The sequence below is a fragment of the Enhydra lutris genome, unplaced genomic scaffold (genome assembly GCF_002288905.1).
Source record: "Enhydra lutris kenyoni isolate GAN:26980312 unplaced genomic scaffold, ASM228890v2 scaffoldscaffold69, whole genome shotgun sequence".
In the NCBI taxonomy this organism is placed as follows: Eukaryota; Metazoa; Chordata; class Mammalia; order Carnivora; family Mustelidae; genus Enhydra; species Enhydra lutris.
Genome location: NW_019154153.1, coordinates 430,674 through 449,295, shown reverse-complemented (window position 1 = coordinate 449,295; position 18,622 = coordinate 430,674). Strand labels below are relative to the sequence as shown.

Below are 18,622 nucleotides of genomic sequence, written 5' to 3'. Positions count from 1 at the left end.
TTTTTTGTTTGTTTTGTTTTTTTACCCCTGAGGGGGTGCACCATTCCTGGAAATACGGCAATACCAGGTCAATGAGTGGAATGGATGGAGCAAGCTCCTATTCCATCTCCCTGCTCCAAAAATCCATTTACTATATTGTCCTCGGATAGAGGACGTATCAGATATTAAACTGATAAGAACAGATACTACACTTGATCTTAGCCAAAAGGCCGAGAAGCAATGGATGAAGGTGTTTTGATATAGCTTTGCTTAGAAGAATTTGGACTACTACAGTGGTTTTCAAACTGTTCTGCGAGACCCTCGGGCTCTTTGAGTGCTATTCCAGTGGTCTCCCAACTACCTGACTTGCAAATACATTGAACTCCTTTAATTCTTACATAAGACACATCACATTCAGAAGTCTGATATGCCGACGTTAACCCACTGAAGACCATCAACATGTCCATCTGTGCTATCAGGGAAAACTCACTTTTCTGAGGCTCTCAGGACCAAGTTTCTTCTGCCCTGCAGGTGCAAGGATCTGTACTCCCTGAAAATGTGTTAGGGAAGAGGCTATCGTATGTATTTATTTAAGTTCTGGCTTGCAAGGAGCAAACAGCTGTACGGGGCAGCACCCTGGGGAGCCATCGTGCAGGGAAACCCAGCCTGTCGGAGCAGCTCCTGTCACATTGCGGTCCTGGAGGAGGGTAACATCCAGGCTGTGATAGCACAGCAGAGCTGGCATTTGGGTTTACTGAACGCTTGGGAGCCTTTCTCTAGATCTACTCTTTATAAGGAATATGAACTGCTGCTCGATTTAGTAGTCAGTCAACTGTGTAAACAATGCCTACTGCTCCCACCTTCGGCTTCTGGGATGGAGGCCACTTAAACCAAACGTATCCTGAGATCTCCGAGTGAACTGTTCAAACACTGTTGCCATTTCCGGCAACTCCCTGTGTCAGGATGTTCTCTAGACCGCCCAGGGGATGGACCAGAGGCTGAGGCCTATTATCACATGCAGTTCTCTACTCTAACCTGTGTTTCCAAATTAGTGCTCATCAACATTCCAGAGTGGTTCTTTTTGATTTAAACTTAAGCTCACAATTTGAAACAAGTTGGAAAACCACTGACTTAAATGAAATCCTGGTTGTTTATTTTTATGGCAAGGTAATTATCTAAACAACTAGAAAGGGGAATTTTGGCAAGCTCGCATACCAGTCTTCAAGGGAAGTTTCTATGACCCCCTGGCAGTCAGCAGCTTGAGTAACATGGCCTGTTCTAGAGAAACTGAAGCAATGCCACAGTCTCGAACTGCACAGCCTCCAACAAGTACACAAGTGCTTTGCGGAAATCATCAGCCCTGGGGCGGCCCATCTGAACCTCAGAACCCCGTGAAGAGGCAGCACAGGCTGTCTTCCTTGAGGACTTGAATGAAATGGAGGACTAATAATGAAATGGAGGTACATAAGCCTACTGAGTTACTCTGACTACGTGTTGGAAGATCTATCCCTCATTTTCCATTTCACAGACGTAATCTGTGGGGAAGGATAAGAAGGCTCCCTCCTGACATCTGCAAGAAGAGAAAGCCACGAGGATAGGGCCCTGTGAGTCCTATTACAGTTGGGGAGGGCATCCCTGCTGGGCTTAGGCTAACTCCCTCTGGGTGGTGAGGCTTAACTCAGGAGGCCAAGGAAGCGCATGCGGGGCAGGGAGCCAAAACAGGGATGGTGGGGGACATCACAGCTTCATTTGGAAGCCTGGAGACCCTCTGAGGTGAACCCGAATCTCCACTCATCAACATGGGCCAGCGCTTGCCTCGCAGTCACACATCCCAGGCTTCTGGCTTACAGGCTGCTCAGTGGTTCAACTTTTTGCATCTCATTTGGTGGCCCAGGCTTCAAGCAGTAACTCCGGCATCAGGTAAGGCACAAAACCAAGAACATCACATCCTCATCTTTCTCCCCATGCCATTTCTTCACCTGAAGGTTATCACTGAGTCAACTGTTCAGCTGCAATACCTAGGCCTTGAAGGCCCGGAAAGATCTTCTTCTATGCCTGAACCTTCGCTCCCACCCATCCACAGAACCCTATGCATTCATCTGGACATCTGGCACTTCCTGTGACGTCAGCTCAGTAAGATCCGAGATGGGGCAGCAACTGGGCCCATTCCTGGCTGCCTCCTACTGGTTCTTAAGTTTACAGAGAGCCTGCCTGCCAGGAGACGTAGCGCCCTGTCCCTCTGCCATGCTAGGTTAAGGGATAAGGGGTTACTGCAAAGTCAGGTCACCTCCTTTCTTTACCCCCAGCCTCAAAAATTGATTGCTGACCCTGGAGGCCTGTGCTTTCTACAAAGAGAGGGAGGTTTCCCCATCCAGAGGTTGGACCAAGACTCACGCACTCTTGAGAAAGCAGAGATTAGTCACTCCGTGCCTGAGTTGGGCCTGTAGTTGGGGTTGGCCCAGTGGTTTGAAGGTCCTGAACCAACAGGGCTTCTTCCTGGCCCTTGGGACCAGGGATGACTCAGGTACTTCTTGCTTCCTGTGGGCCCCACTGTGCTGAACGCACCTCACAGGCTTCTTGGAAGAACAGTGTGGGTGATTGCACTACATTCACAGCTCTTCCCTGGGCACGGCAGCCACTGAGTGTATGGCCCTCGCAGCCATTCCCGTGTCTACCTTGTGCTGACTCACCACCATCCCCTGAGCCTGTCCCATGCTCCGAGTGACCAGCCTCTGGGAGATACAGAGCCCGGGTTCACACTGGAGGAGGTGGTGAGGGCTCTGCGGGGCATGTGTCCTCCCATTCTCTGTGCAGTCTGAGTGGGAGAGGGAGCCCACAAAGCTAAACACAGGAGGTGGCATGGGAAGCCGGCTTGGGGACCCACTCGCGCAGTTCTGTGATGGCTCCTTGTGGTACAGCGTCCCTCATACCCAGCTCTTTTCTTCTAGAGGAAATGAAGGCAGGGAGGGGGAAAGGAGGAAGAAGAGAGGAGGAGGCCCAGTGCTTGCCGTCAACATGTGAAGCAGACTGAGAGTTGGTCCTACAGATAAACAGCAAACCCTCCAAGAGGGCGGAAGAACAAGTCCAGGCCTTGGGGCAGTCCCAAACGGAGAGGCTTTCCTTTTCTTTTGCTTAATAGGAAGCCTCAGTCTCAGTGATGAAGGGCCCCAGAGAACCCTGCTGAACCCAGCTGAATTCTACATGAGGTGACAAAAGAGTAGCCTACCATGGGTGGGTGGGGGCAGGGCCTTTCCTTTATGAACAAACCCCCTCACAAAGGAGACCCAGACAATACCTGCTTCACCACGGAGCGCCTTCTCCACGGCAACCCCTCTTTCCTCCAGCTGCCTCTGCTTCTCCTCCACCTGCTCCAGCTGCCGCTGGATAATCTACGGGAAAACGGAACAGTGTGAGCACCCCACTTTCTCTCATCTCCTAGGTTTCAGGAGGACAACTAAACTGTATAAACACAAACAGGGAGAAAAACAAATTAGGTCTGAAAGCTGGAAAGGCTTTGGTCCACAGGCATTACGCCCGAAGTGGGGAGGGAAGCCCCCCTGCGTTGAATCCCCCAGGGCCTGTCATTAGTAAGCACACAGCGTGCGGTGTCCGTGTCTCGGCAGGCGGCTCAGACCCTGGAGGTGATGTCAGCCCCTGCAGCAGGGACTGAGATACTGCATCCTAAGTACTGCCAACGGTGAGGTTGCTAAAGCACTAGTAGGGGTTCCTAGAGCACACTGCAAGATTAAAAAGATTAAAAAAAAAAAAAAAAGGTAAAAAAAAAAAAAAGGTTAAAAAAAATCTGGAAGATTAAAAGAAAAATCCAGAATGGAGCAGTGTGCTAGAATCTGTGTGGAAGCATACAGTGAGAAATTTCCCTGTGCTATGGGGGGGACTAATCATGGATACTAGAAGGACATTCAACCCCCCAAAGCAGCAGCCCATGACATATATCTGGAAAATGGCACACAGAAAATGAAATAAAATCCAGGGATCCAATCAGTGCAGAGAATGTGGATACAGAATAATGTTCAAGAAAAGGACTAAAAGACTGGTGGCTTCTGATGCTTGCTAAACATGAAAATTTAGAGAAATACCTTGGTATTTGGGTTTGCTGTTAATGTTTTTCATTGTTTATAGCTTTTGATTAGTGTACTAATATAAATACAACTTTATATACACAAACTCATTACAAAACCTTATTGTAATACTCTATTTTTTTTTTTAAGATTTTATTTATTTATTTGACAGACAGAGATCACAAGTAGGCAGAGAGGCAGGCAGAGAGAGGAGGAAGCAGACTCCCTGCTGAGCAGAGAGCCTGATGCGGGGCTCGGATCCCAGGACCCTGAGATCATGACCTGAGCTGAAGGCAGAGGCTTAACCCACTGAGCCACCCAGGCGCCCCTGTAATACTCTTTAATACTTTATAAAAGAAACTATTTTTTGTTTCAGAAAGAAAACCTGGAATGGTCTAGGTTCTGTGAGGCCTGAAGACAGAGGCTGAGGCCTGGAGGACAGCTCTGACCTAGAAATCCCAGGCCCAGTAGAGGCTGACAGGTCATAGATGGCCTCTCAAGGACAATCCTCACAACTGAACTAGTTGACTTCACAAGGATGACACCAGAGCAAGGAATTTAGGAAGAAACTCAAAGCCCGGCTCTTCCTTTTCTACCAAGAACTCCATAAAAACAAGGCTTCTGCAGTTTCATCAAGCCAGAGGCTTGTGGCCTGACACATTGGGGCTGTCCTCTCAGATATCAGGGACACCCCGTCTACCTCTGCTCTGTCCTCTTTACCCTCCCGAGTCATGGACAAGGACAAGCATGTTGGAGAGAAGGCTCTTTCCCACTCAGGAGCTGTGGCCCCTCCAGTGATCTTACCTGGGCTCGGTGCAGCCGCTTCAGCTCCTCTTGCTTGGCCTGTCTCCGAGCTGCCTTCTGCACACGCCGGGTCAGCTTGGCGTTCAGTTCCTCCTCTGTGTAAGTTCTTGGCTGGAGAGAATGAGAGAGATTTCCTCAGTCACGTGCAGCAGGCCTGGGCATGGAGAGCACTTCCCCTTGGTCGGAGCTGCCTTTCAGCAGAGTGCCCATGGGCAGACTCCGGGGCTGCAGCTCGGCCAGAGGCTTCACTGACGCTTGTCCTTGCTGGAGCCCTAACTGCTACAGGGGATAGCTAAAGCACCACAAATGAGATACTCCCCGCTGTGGCAGGGACAGGAGGCTCAGTTGGGACCGACTACTAGGAAGTTAAAGGGACCGAGGGTCATATGCTCCTTTATCACAGAGATAACCTATTTCAAATGGAAGGATGTCTGCTCTTTTTAAGACTTTCTGGGGGTAAAAATATAATTAGTTCCCACAAGCCTCCTGCTTCTCGAAGGCATTCAGGGAAAGGAAAAAGAAAAATCAGGATCCTTTTATTTTTCTTGTTTAGCATCAAATGCCAATTCCTTCAGATGAGTGATATTTATACGGTTCTCTAGGAAGTAACATCTAAAGTAGAGAAAAAGGGGATGCTTCTATTTTTAAGTCTGAGTGCACCCCAACCTAACTAATGTGGTCTGAAGAAGGGATATCCGGAGGTGAACTGGGACCACCCCCAGGGTCTACCCAGGGGCAGCAGTTGGCTGCTGAGAGGAGGGAGGAGGTGGTCTGGCAGGGCAGTTTCAGCCCCTGCTAATGAGCCCTCAGAAAGCAACAGGCCAAACCCAGGGCCAATTCACGGACACAACCGCCTGAGTAACTCCACCTGCAAATGTGGGCACTGAGGGCGCAAGGCAGGGTCATATGCCTTGTGTTAACACTGAGCAACCACCAAAAGGCAAATGCTGAGGGGTTTGCCTCTATTCCTAACATCTTCATTTCCTCCGAGGAAAAAAAAAGAGAGAGACTTTGATAGACTTTAAAAGAGACTTCCAAATTCAAATCAGGAGTGTAGTCTACTAATCTTTATTTTAAGAGCTCAAGGACAGTGGAGGGCCAACTGAGCAGCTAAGTCCTCAAGGAACATTGTGGTGTTCTAGTGCCCTAAGCACTTCCCCTTGCAGTTCATGGAGCTGAGGGCTCTCGAACTCCCCAACCCTGCGGTGCCCAGTCCCCAAGGGGCAGCCCTGGAGTGAAATGACCACATGCACTCCAGCCAGTCAAGAGTAGGGCATCTCCCCTTCCTCTGCCATGACACAGCTAAATAAAGTTCTGCTGCCAGTGTTGGCTACTGCTCCATGCATGTGTGAACAGTTAGTGAGGATGTGGCTGGAGGGCCAGGGCTGGGCGCAGCTCTGGGTGGTTAATCACAGACACGCATGCAACAATGACCAGCCATGGGCATGAGATACTACCTTTGATGCATAGGATCTCCTGAATGCCAAGGCGAGTGGTACATAAATCGACTTTTAAGGGGATGGCAACGGAAAACAAAACAGAATAGTAATAATAACAATTAAAAAATTAAAAATAGAACACAGAAATGGAGCAAAATCAGAAGTTTAAAACAAACAGGCAAGACTAAAGACTAAAACGTGATTATTTTTCACAATGTCACACAGGACTGCGTAAGTGAGGGACCTGGGGATACAGATCCTAGCAGCAGAGTCTCTGTGAACCCTGGTTTTGAGTAAAGGATTGGGTTCACTTTTCTACTGAGAAGACAGCTTCATCCTCACTATGCCCTAAACTTCTCTTCTCTCTTCACTCTCCCTTGTACAGAATAAACTAAAGCTGTATAAATGTATGGTTACAGATGCCATTTCTGCTTCAGTAACCCATCTGCCTGTGGAAATTCAGACGACTTCTTTCAGTCCAGTCAGGGGGTGGGGCACCGGTGATGGGGAATTCCCGTTGCTGGGCACACAGAGACAAAGATACAAAGCAAACCTAATGTTCTCTTCCAAAAGGCTCTCTCCCGGCAATGTGGGCCAGGTGGGTTCCTAGTGGGCCCCCCAGAAATCCTGGATGGGGGTGGGGACCATTGCTTGATTATGCCCAGTGAAAGGGCATAAATAACTGATAATAGCCAAAAATATCTCAGGCACATATGTCTACCTCAGACTGACTCATCTCTCCCACAAACCAGAGTGAGAGGACGAATCTCATTATTAGAACAAATCAGCTAAATGAACAGAAGACGGATGAGTTCCCCAAACCGCATGTGAATCACTCCATAGGAACTATGTAACCATGACCTAAGGAGTAGCACTTAACGTCTGCACCTGCGGCTGCTGTAAAAAGTAAAGGGAGTGGGGGCAATCCCTGACTGGCCTCTGGCAGAGGAGGGCAGGTACCAACTCAGCAGAGGCATCGACTTGAGGAGAGAAATCATGATGCATCTGTGGTGTGCTGAGAGAAGCTGCTGCTTCTGCTGCGACATGGGGACTAGGGCCTGTCCCAGAGCAAAGGCACATGCCTGTGGCTGGGCCACAGAGGTTAAGATGCGTGCACTACTTATATTTAAAGTTAGCCTCAGGCAAAGAAAAGAGGCAAATGTGAATCATCTTTTGTTGGTAGTGTGACAGGTAATATATAGATTTTGTCTGTATTATCTTAATTTTTCTAAGTTAACATTTTAAATAAAAGTAAGGTATTTTCAACTTTAGGTTTTTTTGTTGTTTGTATTATTATTATTATTTTTGTTGTTGTGTTATGTTAGTCACCACACGTGTTATAATGAGCATTGGGTGTTATTTGGAAATAATGAATCACTGAACACTACATCAGAAACTAATGATGTACTGTGAAACAAAACTCAGGCACTTGTTTCCCAGATGCCTGACTCAGAGATGGGTCTGTGACGCAAGGGGAACCACTTCCCCCAGATGCTCCCTCCTGACCCCGTGGTCCCTTTAGGGGTCCCTACTCCCTTCACTTCCTGCTCTGAAAATTTTCAAACCTAGGAAAAGTTGGAAGAGAACAATGAACACCTTTGCTTAGATTTGCTAAACTTGATCATTTTGCTACATACTTGATATTATATATATCTTTTTGTATATATTTATATATAATCTTTTTTTGGGGAGTCATTGGCAGGCATTTTTTGTGCCTATAAATTTTAGCATGTACTTCTTAAGAACAGAGACATTTTCCTACATGACTATAGTACCTTAATGTCTTACAAGCAACCTAGCATGGATGTGGTAACACTGCATATCTATACATATTATACCATCTGTGACCAAATTCACTTAATTAACCCAAAGTGTCCAGCATGGCTGTTTTTGTTTTCCTGTTTTAGCGTCCATCCTTGAGAATACAGTGTCCACTCTCCCCCAGGCCGACCCCACACTTTGGTAGGATTCAAGTCAACATGTCCTAGGCTCAGCTTTGTCTTTAGTATTCCCTGCTCAGCCTCCAGCAAAGGGTTCTGTGGGGGCACACACGCCTCTGATTCTGGGAGTCTAGGAGTGGGGGCCATGACTTGTTGGTCACATAGAAGGGAAGAACTCCCTGTGTGCCTCAGGTCAGCAGGGCCCCAGGGGAGGCTGTCCTCAGTGACACATATCACCAGGAAGAAAGCTGGGCATGGCCAGCTTGGGCAGCCTGCCATTCTGCGTTCTGTCGGGATGTTTCATTTAACTGAGAAACAGTGGAGAAACTGACCACAAAAGCAACCATGGATGGGAGTTTCTGACCAATAGGAGATGAACCAGTTGAACGTCTGCATACCTACGCGAAAGCAAAGTGAACCCTGGGCCACATTCTCCTTCATAGACAACCCCCCTGACCCGCCCCTTGAGCCCCCTAAGGCAGCGCCAGTCTCCAGTATCAGCACATGTTGGGGGACCCATGTACATATCCAGAAGCAGTTCTTAGTCCCAATGTCATAGTAATGCTGCTGCCTGGGAAAGTACAATGGGGAGCACTTGATAGGAGACCCACGAAGCTAGGCTCCTGGGAGAGAGCCAGCATACAGGGTCCCTACCCTAACTCAGTGCCGGCCTGGCTGGGACAGGTGGGAGTTGGCTCTGCACATTGCAGGGCGGGATCGGAGGCCTGACTGTTCAGGTGTCCTTCTAGGAGAGTGGACAGCTAAACAGCTGGCATGGCCAGGGAGGCCAACAGACCAAGAATGAGAGAAGCACTAAAAGATGGGTTTCCTCCAGTGTGCCAAGTTGTTGAAGCTGGACCAGGCTGGGGGGAGGGGACTAGCCAAAGATGCTGAAGCCACCTTTACTGACCAGACGTGTGTGAGGCTCAGGTCTGCTGTGGCAACAACTTGGAAGCCAGCAGAGAGGCAGACTCAAATTTGAGCCCTGAGAGCCTTATAAAGAAGGCTGTATAACACTCTGCGGGCACCTGTCATTCAGGAAAGGGAGCTGAAGATAGCTGGGCTGTCGCCTGGGACAGGAGGCTGAGAGTGTGTCCCAGACTGGACAATGGAGATGGTGTAGTGTCAACTGCCCCTCTGTGCTGCACAGGCCTTTCTAGATTGTCCTCCCCACCCCATCACTATCTCCGTGATGCTGATGCCCTGCTAGAACTTTCTCTAATCCCACTCCCTCCTCCAACTTCATGGATCTACAACAGAGCTACAAGAGCCCTTGGAAATCAGAAGATTGAATAAATATCCAAGAGGCCTCCACATTGCAGGTTCACTCTGAGGAGAGCTGAGCAGCCACCTCAGCGCCCATTCCTGGGGCAGTAAGAGGAACCAAGTCAAATCCAGAGTGTCCTACTCAGCACAGAATCCAGGTCAGTTTCCTGGACCGGTTCTTTAATACTAAAAATTCCTCTCTAACCCACAAATGTACAAAGCAGGAAGGCTGACAGGGTGCACTCCTTAGTGACTCAGCCTCCATCCACTGCCTAAACCCATCGTCCGTGTCCCAACCTCCACCAGATCTGGGCAGAAAACCCTTCTGCTGTCACTCTGGACACTGGCTGATGCTACTCCCCGTTGGGAATTCTGAGGACAAAAGAACAAATGGATGACACCAGCGGCTTGCTAAAAATCGAGTGAATCTTTGAGCATGAATGTCTCTGTCTTCTTCCCAAGAAAGAAACACAGGAACTCTTGCCATTGAAACAAATAAGCTCCAGCTATTAAAAAAAAGCCCAAAGAGAAGCACTCCCTTTATGAGCATTCAGCTGGGGGTCCGCTGGGCGATCAGAGGAGGCCACTGACGTTCCACCCTGGGCTGGAATGCCCACCAACACTACCCAGAGGTTTGGGCTGAGCTTGACCCTACGTACCTCTCGCCTGGACTTCTGGGAGGACCTCTCGAGGATGTCGTCACTGGAGAGGTCCGAGTCCTCCGAGAAGCTCAGCTGGCGCCGCAGCTGCAGCTCTAAGGGGACGGAGAGAAGAGGCAAACCAAGGACACCACGGTGCTTTCCCAACTTCTGCATGCACATGCGCCGCCCAGGGGAATTGGGGAGAGGGTGGACTTCTTCCCAGTTTGAGGGGCTCTTAACCTAGGCCAGGGAGCCAGGAGCTTGGAGGCTGACCCCTGTGCCAGCAGGGGCAGTGCGACCACTGAATATACAGTGTCTGGAGGACAGCCTGCCTGGTGCCTCCCTGCAGTGCCGCGCTCCACTGTGCTCAGAATCAGGCCCTGCTCTGGGACTGGGTGACAGGAGCACACACCACCCAAATCTCCCTTACTCAGTGCCAAGCTGGGTTTTACAATGATTCCATCACGTGGAATATGCCCTGTGAGCCCATGGTTCGGCTTCCTTCTTGTTTATCCCGTTAGCATCGCTCCTAAGAACCCTCAAGCAAGCAGCAGGAGAAATGGATCTTCCGAGAACTGGTGGTGGAGGACACACCCCTTACGCCCTGCCCCAGGAGGGGTCCCCTGGTGCTCACATACCTGCTTTCACAATGGGAGACATCCTATGCTTGCCCAAGTCCACAGTGGCACTGCTGGAAGGGGTGCTGGAACAGGACTTGTCATCACCCTTCTTCTTCTTGTCCTTCTTGTACCCAGAAAAGACTGACTTCCACAAGGACTTGGGCTTGGCAGTGGCTTCCTCCAGGAGGTTTGGGCTGGGCTTCTCTGGGGGCCGGCCCTCACCTTTGGACTTCTTCTCTTTCTTGTTTCTGCGGGGGGAGAAGAGTGACGATCTCTTCTTGCTCTTCCCACTGGAGCCCTCGGATGAGGTGACCGAACCATCGGGGCCCCCTGAGTCCGATGGCGGGGAGAGGACCTCCTCACTAGTGGCTTCGTGCTTCAGGGTGGGCTCCCTGGGGCCTTTGAGAACTGGGCGTTTAGGGGACTCGGGGCCGAGATCTTTGCCTTTGGAGGGAACTGAGGAAGCTTTGCGGGAGGTGCCTCCTGGGGGCCTGGAGGTCCCAGCTGCCATCTCCATCTCCTTCATCCTACTCAGCTGCTTGGCCATAGCGTCTCTCAACGCTTGGCTCTTAACAGACTTCTCCCTGGCTCGCATGCGCTCCTCAGCCAGTTCCTTGGCTTCTGGAGAGACTACGGGCAGGCCCCTCTTCTGTGGTTGGACCCCACTCTCCAGAGTAGGCAACCTACCATTCTCCTTGGCTAGGGGTGGGTGGAGGGGCCTCTCTGTGCGGGGCCAGTAGGAAGGGGGTGTGAAGAACTTCTCCTGTAGACTCGAGTCCTCTGTCTTGTCATCATAGGTATCCTCCACGTCATCGGCAAAGGGGATCTCATCCACACTCTCCACAAACGACTTCCGCACCTCCTCTCGAGGGGGCTGGGCAGGCTCTCGGGGGGCCCGCATAAAGGAGGCAGGTGGTGGGGGTGGTATCACTGAGGCCTTGGGCTTGGTCTCCTTATGCTCATAAGTCTGATATGGCTTCCTTCGAAGAGTTGCAGGCTCCTCATTCTGGGGTGGGGGTGGGGGTGGGCTTGAAGGTGGAGTGAGCATGGTGGAGTCCGAGGTGTTGAAGCTCTGGCTGCCCAAGGTTTTCATGTTGGAGGAGCTCCCATGAAGGCCCAGCCCGGAGCTGCTTGACAGATCTCTTTTCTCCTCATGGGAGCTTTTCAGCTCTCTGTCAGATGGGGACTTGGGGGTTGGCAGGGAGGGCTGGTCACCATCGGGCTTCGGCAGGCCTAGCCTCTTAGGAACAGGTGGAGGTTTTAGAAGCTGGAGTCCCTCACTCTGAGGAGACTTCTCAACTGAATAGGATTTTAGGGACACTGGTTTAAAGGTAGGTGAGGGGAAGCTGGACTCGGACACCTTGCTCCGATCTATAGGGGTAAGCCCGAGGCTGCGGCGGATCTCAGCGCTCTTCATCCAGAACTCTGCCACCAGGTCGTTCCGTTTCAGGGCCTCATCCACAGCTAGAGGGCTACCCAGTCTATCCTTGGTGTCGCCTTGGTTCTTCAAGGGGAGGGAAACCACAGGGATGGCTGTTTTGGCTGGAACAGGCTGGAAACATATGGGGGACTTGGTGGGGGATGGGACAGTGGCCTCAGAGGAAGGCTGAGGCTGGGAGCAAATGGGGAGCTGGGTGGTGGTGGGGGTGGAGGTGGCCAATGGTGACAGGCGCTGTGTGCTAACTGGGGAGGTAGGTGTCCTGGCTTCCGGCAGAGCCACTGGCTGCAATCGGATAGGAGAGTGTACAGCCCTCTGGTCAGTGGGCACTTCCGCTTTGGGCTTCACTTTGGGGAGCAAAGATTCAGGGAAAAGGCTGTCCTCAGGCAATTTCACCTTGGTAGCAACAGAGACAGGTGGGATTTGGGCCCCCTACAGAAAAGGAAGATAGAAGCTGCTTAGAAGGAAGGGTTCAATGGTCAGAAGAAACCCACTGGCAAGCTTTCTCTCAAAGGGCCTGTGCTTATGAAGTAAATTCCTCTCCCTCTCCTTTAGGCTGTCATTGAAATGGCTCTAGGACACACTTTCTCACTCTCCACTCTATTTGTTCAATCTTTAAAGCCACTCTACTTTGCTCAACAGACTCAGCTTTCAGGGTTTGGTTCATCTCAAACACATCCTACATTCCTTGCGCACTGAAATGGACACTGCCCAAAGCACACTGAAGGAGCCAGATCTCCTGACTATGGACCCCAAGAGCTCTGATGTATGAAGACAGAGGCCCACATGGTAAGATTTAAAACAGCTATTTTTTTTTTTATAGTCTATACTACAAATTGTCCTTCCCAGGAAACTCAAAGATCCGTATATTCCAGCACAAATTCTTTTTCTTTTTTTTCCCAAAGATTTAATTTATTTGACAGAGAGAGATCACAAGTAGGCAGAGAGGCAAGCAGAGAGAGAGAGACAGAGAGAGAGAGAGAGAGAGAGGAGGAAGCAGGCTCCCCGCCGAGCAGAGAGCCCCATGCGGGACTCAATCCCAGAACCCTGAGATCATGACCTGAGCTAAAGGCAGAGGCCCAACCCACTGAGCCACCCAGGCGCCCCCAGCACAAATTCTTATATCACCCACCCGTTAGTCTCAGCAAAGCTCCCCAATTTCACGAATGAAATCACCAAATTCACCCTGCTTTTTAGAATCTCAAAGACCAAATCAGGCCAACCCAGGTCTTGAGTTTGGCCTCCTTCCCAAATCTGTCCTCCAGATAGCATTTCCCAAAACATATTCCACAGGACCTTGTGGCGATCCTTTTACGTACCATTCTCCAATGTGTGGTTCACGTACCACTGGTAATCTGGGTGGGATGTTTTCAATTTTAAAACTCAGTCAGACGTTCATTTTATACTAAGAAACAAACACATCTGTCCTATCAAACTGATGATTCCACCCAAATTACTGTGTTAACCTAAAAATAAATTTACTTTTGAAATGGTATGGTATGATAGAAGACTGACATAGTGGTGGGATGACTCAGATCTGGGACTGGTATAGCGCTGGGTTAGAGAGATGCTGCCTAGACTGCCTTGTCCTCATGGTGAGGACTAAGCTGGATCCCCAAGGCAACTCCTGTTTTTAGCAGCTCCACTAAGCACAAGAAGCCAAAAAATGGGTTCACAGCAAGGGCCCTAAAACGAAGAATTACTATATCCACTCAGGGTCCCATCAGTTCTGTCCCCGACAATGAGCCCTGAGCCCTTACCTCTGCCACAGGGCTGTGGCCTGGGGAGAGCAGACCAGCTTGCTCCTCTGGGGACGGGGCAGGGCTGGGGACCTGGGCAGGACCTGAACAGAACAGACAGAGGGTTAAACAGGAAGTACTCCCCCCCCCTCCCCTGAGGGTTCCTCTCCCAGCCAGCTCTGCCGGGGTGGGGGTGGGGGTTCACTGTCCGCCAGCAGCAGGAAAGTGCATTCCCACAGAGTCCCTGGATGCCACCTCTGCTCACGCTGGAAGTGTGGACTTTTGTTCCTGTGTGTGTGATCTGTGTCCAGCTTGGAAGTGTACCTCCTACCCTTTCCCGGCTCCACAGCACACATAGAAGGGCCAAAGCTACATGCAGGGTCCACGCATGGGGCAGGAGGACAGCAAGCAGAGCTGTTTGCCATTTGCAGGCTCTGCTCCCGGTCTCCTCTGGCTCTGCTCTGGTGACCTGTGTCCCGGGGGCTATTCTCATCCTTGCAGTGGGAATTCTGGAAGCAGCTTCTCCTGAGACAAGGGACTTACTTCTCTCCTGGTGCCCTGGTGTGGGGGCAGGTTGTTCGTCCTCGTTTTCTGATACTCTCAGCTCCAGCTCTGCCTCCACGGCTGCCTGGTGCTGCATGCGAAGCTCCGTTTCAGCATCCGATGGGATCTCATCAGACCAGTGCTGATCTGCCGGAGGGAAGGGAGAGCACAGCCCACCTGAGTGAGGCTCTGCTTCTTTCTGAGTCTCCTGTTGTCCCCAGAAAGCAGCCAAACCAGCATCACGGCTTGAGGTCTAGTCCTGGCTCTGTGCCCTGGCTGGGCCCTGCCTACTGGTCCCCGCCAAGCTTCTGAGAGACTCGGCCCAAAGTCTCTGCAACGTGGTGCTCTCATCAAAGCCTGCGGTGCTCCATTTTCTTTTTAAATGCCCAAGATGGCACCCGATGGACCAGAACAGAAAGAAACATAGGGCATGTACCTGTGAAGGGCAGGCCTTGTTTTGTGGACTCACCAATGGTCTGTGTTTCCCCTAACACCACAGCAATGACTATGTTCCTTCATAGTCTTGCCTGGACTCACCTCATTTCTCCCAGGCTAGTCCCTGCCCCTTCTTCCCCAACCAACCAGACTATAATTCTTAAAACACCATCCTCTTGTAGCTACCTTTCAGAGGACATCCACTGAATTGGAGGCCCTTGTCTAAATCACCCAGTCTGTTCAGCTTCTCAACTACAACTTACTGATGCAGGCTCTGCTGGCTGCTGGCTTAGGGGCGGAATGACACACATCCCAGTTAGGGCCAGAACAAAGAACGTGACCAGGAGACTGACTGCCTTGCTATTGCTTTAACGTATATTATCTTTCCTGAGTTGCAATCACACAGTGGGGAAGAGGGTGGTCAGCACAGTGGAGAGGGGAGGCTCTGGGGTCCCCCGTACCATCATCCAGCTCAGCACCAGTGTCCCCTGTGTCCCCATTCTCCGCTGCCTCCCCTTCTATCTCTGCCGGCTCCGAGTCCACATCTTCCTCCAGGTCATTCTCATCAAATGGGACTGTAAAGCAGAAACGTTCAAAGGAAGGAAGAAAAGGACAGACAGACGGACAGAGAAACTGCCTATGCCGGTGTAAATGCGTGGTGGTCTTCCCAGGGCTGCAATGCAAAGACCTCGAGAAGCGAGGAGATGGATTCTCAAGTGTCTGGATTTGAACCCCACAGCAGACATCAGCCAGACTTGGGGGGGCTAAAAGCAGTGTGGGTGCTGGCGAGGGCCCGGAGCCCTTCCTGAACACCTGGGACTAGCACCGCCAGGTCTGGGCATCAATCCTCCTCCCCAGGGCTGCTGTAAGCTCCTCAGTGTGAGGTCAGAGGGGAGACACTGCTTCTCCAGGCCCAGCAGATACCCTGCTTTAGATCCAGCAGCAACAGCACTCTCTGGACCGCATACATGGCACAAGGCACTGAGTCCTCACACTGACACTCTAGAGGGACTGGGGGAAACTGAGACTACCTGCTCATAGCCACACGGCCCCATCTAACAGCCGCAGTGCTGTCAGGTGAAATCCCGAGTGACCACCAGGACCTCTGAGGGCACCTACCTTCCCTCTCCGACAGCAGAGGTTGCAGCTCTGGGATCATTCAGAGAAATGATTTTTTTTTTTTTTAAAGCAAGAGGGAGAGGTTAAGGGGATATGTAAAGTTCATTTTCTAGACTCAAGAGTAGCCTTTCAGTGCTGCAGAACGAGGCAAAGCACTCGTTGACTTCATTTTCCTCAGGAGGAACCAGCCCCTAAATACACACACACACACACACACACACACACACACACACACAAACTCTGCACACTTGGAACTCACACTAACAGTCTGGAGTAAGAAAAGCAATTAAGAAAGCAACATGGGCTCCTTTAAAGGGTGCCCTGAGATCCTCATGGTCCCTGAGACTGATACTGCCCGTCTGGCAGGGGTCCTAAGGGCTTCTTCTAGGGTCTGAAGCACAGCCACTCTCCAAACAATCCTAATGGTTTTCGCTTCAGAAACAGGGGTTATGCTTAGATCTGCAAATCCAAGAGCTGGAGATCCAATCCCAAGGGGGTTGGGTGGGCAGCAGGGGCACTGGCTGTGGTGGAGCTGGGGAGATTTCTTCAAAGGTGGTGTCACGAGAGGCTGTGCAAGGACCAGGTCCTCTCAAGTCACTGGTCTCCTCACTGTCCAGCCTCATGAATCTGTACCCCTGCTATGGTAAGCATGTGCACAGTGAGTGCAGACACCAAGGTCTCAGTGTGATAAAAATCAAGAAACTATCTCTGGAGGTGGGGTGGGGAAGACAAGGAAAGGGGCACTCTGAAGATGATGCTGACTTGCCCTAGTCATAGGGGTTTTTAATAAAGATATTATATACATAACTCTTTGGAGCGCCTGGGTGGCTTAGTCAGTTGAGTGTCTGACTCTTGATTTCGGCTCAGGTATGATCTCAGGGTGGTGAGATCGAGCCCCACATTTTGCTCCACACTGGGCATGGAGCCTGTTCAAGATTCTCTCTCCCCCTCTTGCATGTGCCCCCCACCCTCGCTTGCTGGCACAGTTGCAGACACACACTCTCTTTCTCAAAAAACAACAACAGCAACAACAATGAAAATAATTCCTTAAACTATATAATTATTTTACCAGCCCTTTCGTACACTTATTAAAAATAAGGTGTGACTTGCATCTAATTCTGGAGAACTATTCAGAATGGACTACGGGGAAAGATGAAAGAGTTCCAGAATAAGTTCTAAGCTGGCAAATAGTTTATGTCACGCTCCTAGTTTGAGATACCAGAGCAGCCCGTAGAGCTGGTAATGCCACGATGCTTTCCTGTGATGGTGGCATTTGTTGGGAAAAATACTGGGGGTAAAACTACTCAATTATTTCCACAGGTTGAAAACCTTTGTGGGGTAACTTTGCTGTTTCAGTTCATCAAACACTAAGTAGTGGGATTTCTGAGGATCACAAAAGTCTATGCTGCCTCAAACCTGAGCTTCCTGCGTGGATAACGAGCTCATGGTTTCATGACACCATTTCTGAAGAGGTGGGGACACAGACGCCTCTCTTCACCCAGCATTTTTCTCCTTTGGCTGTCACCCAAACCAGTGGAAATGGAACCAGGGCTCATCCCATTAGGGCCCACTGTGCCCAACATGCATGCTCAAATGAATCTATGAGTGCTGGGACCTCAATATGGTAATTTATACTTCTGTCGGCAAGTGCACCAGATGTGAGAACAAAGGAGACCACGACAGGACTCCAGTCACACTGCCCCATGTCAGCCTGACCCCAGCCCCAGTGGTTCTCCGACTCAGAGCTGCTACTAAGAAATGTCTGTTGTAGAGTCAGAAAGATACTAAGTCTACAGTCCTCGGGAGCACCTTGAAAGGAACAATTGTCACATATATTAAAAAAACAAACAAGTGAGAAATATCAACGCAGCAGCAGCAGATACTGGAGAAACGCAGCTGGAGGGATGGAATTGGGAGATTAAACCCAGGTTAAGATGGAGAGCAGAGTGCTAGAAGCTGCCACACACTATGGAAGCTGAGAATCATAGGCATACGTAGCTTTTGCTTTATTTCAGCTGCTAGCGAGGAAGTCCTGACACCTCGGCCTTCTTCAAGCATCCTGGGAGACCTGACTGACTTAACTAGGAGGGACGCGCAGCAGCTCTGTGCACAGGGCTAGGCTCTGGCTGAAGGCCCAGCTCTCCCTGTGGCTCTGTGACTTGCGTGCCTGTGTCGACTTCTCTGGCTGAGAGTGAGGACAATGGGCTGGGCTGGTGGTAGAGATCCATGAGCACCGATCCTACCCACCTCAGAAGCAACCACCAGGACCCGAGTTCTCAACCGGGGGGCCATGCTGCCCTTCTTCAAGTGGAATTTGAGAGTGTGTAGGGCTTTTCTTGGTTGTTGCCTGGATGGCTGGGGCTGCACGGCTGACGTTTTGAGAGCCAAGACCAAGGAAGCTAAATGTCCCACAATGAGAGAGAACAGTCCTGCCCTCACTGAACACTGCTATCATCTGTGTTGAGAAACACCTCTCCAGCAAAGGTCAGGAAGGACAACTCAGGTTTCTGAGCTATCTCTTGGTCTAAGTATTTAAAGAGACCCCACATCTCAGTAGGCAGACCCAGGGGACACTACGTC

At 50.5% G+C, this 18,622-nt stretch overlaps 1 protein-coding gene across 1 annotated transcript in view; it reads right to left on the bottom strand.

Moving 5' to 3' along the window:
* Positions 1–18,622, bottom strand: part of LOC111159745 (microtubule associated monooxygenase, calponin and LIM domain containing 3) — a 210,831-nt gene that overhangs the window by 12,941 nt on the left and 179,268 nt on the right. The window contains exons 23-29 of the mRNA XM_022522328.1: positions 15,385–15,498; positions 14,489–14,635; positions 13,967–14,049; positions 10,787–12,638; positions 10,167–10,261; positions 4,863–4,973; positions 3,275–3,368 (exon numbers count right to left, since the gene is read on the bottom strand). Of these exons, the coding sequence (XP_022378036.1) occupies positions 3,275–3,368; positions 4,863–4,973; positions 10,167–10,261; positions 10,787–12,638; positions 13,967–14,049; positions 14,489–14,635; positions 15,385–15,498 (2,496 nt within the window). The remainder of the gene's footprint in view (positions 1–3,274; positions 3,369–4,862; positions 4,974–10,166; positions 10,262–10,786; positions 12,639–13,966; positions 14,050–14,488; positions 14,636–15,384; positions 15,499–18,622) is intronic.